General features: G+C 41.9%; 1 protein-coding gene across 1 annotated transcript in view; it reads right to left on the reverse strand.

Moving 5' to 3' along the window:
- Pygb (glycogen phosphorylase B) overlaps positions 1–3,743 on the reverse strand; it is a 48,236-nt gene extending 44,493 nt beyond the window's left edge. The window contains exon 1 of the mRNA XM_048790150.1: positions 3,722–3,743. Within this exon, the coding sequence (XP_048646107.1) occupies positions 3,722–3,743 (22 nt within the window). The remainder of the gene's footprint in view (positions 1–3,721) is intronic.
- Positions 3,744–4,405: the final 662 nt, after the last annotated feature.

The following is a 4,405-nucleotide window of genomic DNA, read 5'->3' on the forward strand; positions in this document are numbered from 1 at the left end:
ACAGAAAAAAAAAAAAAAAAAACTACAAAGATATTTTCTGGCCGGCCGGTCATGGTAGTGCATGCCTGTAATCTACTCCTGGTGGTAGGTTACAGGAGTAATCTACATAATCTACTTGCTGCTCGCCACAGCAATTTATTTTTATTTATTTTTTAATTGTAAATGGACACAATACCTTTATTTGTTTATTTTTATGTAGTGTGGAGGATCGAACCCCTTGCCTCACATGTGGGATGCAGGTGCTCTACCACTGAGCCACAACCACAGCCCGTAATTTATTTTTAAAATGCACATGTTTCTTTCTTTTCCTCTCTCCCTTTTCCTCCCTAATCTCTATGGGAAAGAGGATTACCTTTCTTTCCCATCCTAGGCAGAGTTATCTGTCCCTAAGTATATACCCACCATAGGAAGGAAGAAATCCCAGACTTTGGGGATGGTACCAGAAGATCTCAGAAATGACTATCTCCCAAATTAATAAAACAGGGGTTCACATGATGCTTTGACTATATCCCTCGTGGCTTTGAAACTTACATTTTTTTTTCTTTTCTTTTTCCCAACCTTCTTTTCCCTGTTCTCCTCCCTGATTTTTTTCCCCTACTATTTTCCCTGATCTTCTCTGATCTTCTTTTCCCTGATAACTTTTCCTGATATTTCCCCTAATCTCATTTTCTCTGAATCACCTCTTTAAAAACCCCCTGTTCCTGATGATGTTCCTTTGGGTCACCTCTTTAATAAAAGCTCCCTGTTCCTGCTGATGGGAGAATCACAGCCTTTGGAACAGGAATCCCCTGTTTTTCTCCTTTGCTAGCAAAGCAATAAACCTTGTTTACCTTTTCTCCAAACCATGTCCTCCTTATTGGATTGGCATTGGGGACAAGAACCAAGCTTTTGGCAACAATCTCTGGGTACTCTCTCATTTAAGTACAATTCATATGCTAATAAATTTGTTTTTGTCTTGGGGATCTGACTTTGGCTTATCTAATTCACAGAACCTCTACCTAGAAAACCAACATGGAAAAAGGAAAAGATTGTGCCTCCCCGATAAAACCTACAGGCAGATTCAGACCAGAGATGGAGAGCAGAAATGTGGTGAGGAATCTGGCTCTCATCTTCCATTTTAACAATATTATAGAACTTCAGAACACACCAGATGGAAAGAAACCAGGCTCTGCTTTCATTTTATATAAAGCTGGAAAGTAGAATTGCACCTCCAAGCAAAAAGCTTTGAGTAAAACCTATGTTCCTATCAATTTGACTCCAAGTTTTCTGGAACCTCTCCAGAATCATGGCCTAAACTCTTCTTTCCTGGGGCAGAATCTTGTGCCACCCAGTAGTACATACTCTACTCTCTTGATAGCCTGGACTCAGAGCTGTGGCCAGGCCAGCGTACCTGTTCATCTTGGAATTAAGAGAAGATCATGAGGCAACTTGAGTCCCCTATCACAAAGTGGCTCTTTATAATCTCTTCTCCTTTTGGAAGATCATTTGACTTTTGTTTATTTTTGTTGTTTTTGTTGTTGTTGTTGCAGTACCAGGGATAGAACTCAGGGGTGTTTTATCCATGAGCTATATCCCCAGCTCTTTTTATTTTTTATTTTGAGGCAGGTGAGCTATGTTGCCCAGATTGGGCTTGAATTTGTGAGCCTTCTGCCTCACCCTTTTCTCTCCCCTAATTTACTGGGATTACAGGTATTACCTCTATGCTCTTCTGGAAGACCTATTTTTAAAAAAATTCATTCATTAAAAAGGGATGATGTGGGCTAGGGTTGTGGCTCAGTGGTAGAGTGCTCACCTAGCACATTCGAGGCCTTGGGTTCGATCCGCAGCACTACATAAAAATAAATAAACAAAATAAAGGTATAAAAAAAAGTTGGGCTGGGATTGTGGCTCAGCGGTAGAGCACCTGCCTAGCATGGGCAGGACCCGGGTTCGATCCTCAGCACCACATAAAAATAAAGACATTGTGTTGTGTCCATCTACACCTAAAATAAATAAATAAATATAAATATATATTTTTTTAAAAAGTCAATTACTTAAAAAAGGGGGGGGGGGGGGGATGACAGGCCAAACTGTGGGTAGAGCACTTGCCTAGCATGCAGGAAGCCCAGGGTTCCATCCCCAGAACAACAAAATAAATAACAAAGGGATATGTTGGGTTTGTGGGAGACTCTCCTCTGAAGTTAAGTTTCCATCTGGAGAGAACATCACAAACTCCTTTACTCCTCCTCCTACATTACAGGGGTTCAAAAACATACTGGCTAGCTGGAGGAGATGGTGCAGGCCTATAATCCCAGTGACTTGGAGGCTGAGGCAGTAGGACCATAGGTTTAAGGCCAGCCTCGGCATATTAGTGAGAACCTGTGTCAAAATAAAACATAAAAAGGGGTGGGGCTGGGTTTGGGGTGTAGCTCAGCAGTAGAGTGCTCACCCAGCACGCATGAGACCCTGGGTTCCATCCTCAGCACCACATAAAAATAAACAAATAAAATAAAGATATTGTGTCCAACTGCAACTAAATTTTTTTTTTTTTAAAAAGGGGGTGGGGATGTAGCTCAGTGGTAAAGTGTCCCTGGATTCAGTCTTCAAAATAAAAGGTTGATGGTGCTGGGGCTGGGGCTCAGTGGTGGGGCATTTGCCTAGCATGTATGGGGCACTGGGTTCAATCCTCAGCACCACATTAAAAATAAATGAATAAAATAAATGTCTATTAACAGCTAAAAATATATTTAAAAAAAAAAAAAGGTTGAATGAATGGCTTGGGGATATCACCAGTCCTAGGTGAGAAGGCAGGTGCAGAGGGCTAAGATTCTGGGATCCTGGCAACATTGCTGGCTGCTCTGTGCCAGTCAATTAAGTGTTTGCAAATGAACACAGACCAGGCCTTTCAGGAAATGGGAATAAAATAACAAATGCATCATCTTTTGAGAGGTTGGTAATTATTTTTGGGGGGAGGGAAGTTACTGGGGATTGAACTCAGGGCCACTCAACCACTAAGCAACATCCCCAGTCATATTTTGTATATTTTGTTTAGAGACAGGGTCTCACTGAGTTGCTTAGTGCCTCACCATTGCTGAGGCTGGCTTTGAACTAATGATCCTTCTGTCTCAGTCTCCTGAGCCACTGGGATTACAGGTGTGTGCCACCAAGCCAGCTGAGAAGTTGGTAATTATAAAGCTTGGTAGAATAAAGACCACCAGCTGGAATGACATGGTAGAGTTGGGTCCCTTCCTCCACTAGGGTCCGTAAACAATGACATTAATGTATTTTAATACATTTGTGTTAAATAATAATTCGAGGGACCAGAGTGATAAATGGGAGTGAGAAAGAACGAAAGAAGCTCCTTTCTATAGCACCAAATAAATGCCAAAGTAGATGCTAGCAGTTTTGAGCAAAGGCTGTAGTAGAATATCCATCTAGTATACTTCCTGAATGAATACCCTACTGAATCCAGAATCAGACAGGCAGTCAGTATAGATAGGTAAATCGAGTCAGGTCGGGTCAAGGAGGCCAATTTTGAGTGAGTCTGGGAAGTTGGAAACTGTACCCTGAGGGATTGAAATGTTAATTTCTTTAGAACCCTTCCCCTACACTTATCAAGAACCCTCCTCCAGCTCCAACCTGTTGCCAAGGTAACCTGTCCCAGGAATTACCCCTCCCTAAAGCTATAAGGTTGTTAATGTGTCCTTGGATATTCTATCCTGCCTTTCCCCCTTCAGCCTACCTGTTTCCCACCTTTTGGCCATCTCACCAAACAGTCCTGGGCCTAGTCCTGGGCTTACTCACATATGCACAAAGGAGAAAGATAAGGGGGGAAAAGGCAGGAGAATGAAGGAAGCCTAGGACATATAAAAAGGGCAGAACACCTCACTTTTGGGATACCAGGGTACCAGCTATGGCCCCCTTCTCCCTTGAGGGAGAAGTCTATATTATCCCTTTTAAATAAACCCTGCTTTATATGCTTGCCTCAGCATGCTTCTCTAATGTTCAAACTTCAACATGTGGGGAAGCAGGACTCATCACTGGTAACTGGCGCTATTACTATTATCTATAAAAGGAAAAGGTGCTTTACAATAATGGAAAGATATGCCAGGCTCCAGCCTTATGAAGTGATCCAAACTAGCATCACCAACACAGGATAAACCTAAACTGTGTGCCTCAGTGCACCACGAAAAAAGAATGTCATTTAAGTATTGTAATATAATATAGGATAGCAATGTAGTAAGCCTTCCAGGACCCAGCATACAAAAGAGCAGGTACTATATAAGCAAGTTTTCCAAATAACTGATAAGAACTCCCCATAGGACTGCTGGATGTGGTGGTGCACACACTTATAATCCCAACTATTTGGGATTACTGGTTGATGACAGCCTGGGCAATTTAATGAGCCCCATTCTCAAAATAAAAT

This window comes from Marmota marmota, unplaced genomic scaffold (genome assembly GCF_001458135.2).
Source record: "Marmota marmota marmota unplaced genomic scaffold, marMar, whole genome shotgun sequence".
Lineage (NCBI taxonomy): Eukaryota > Metazoa > Chordata > Mammalia > Rodentia > Sciuridae > Marmota > Marmota marmota.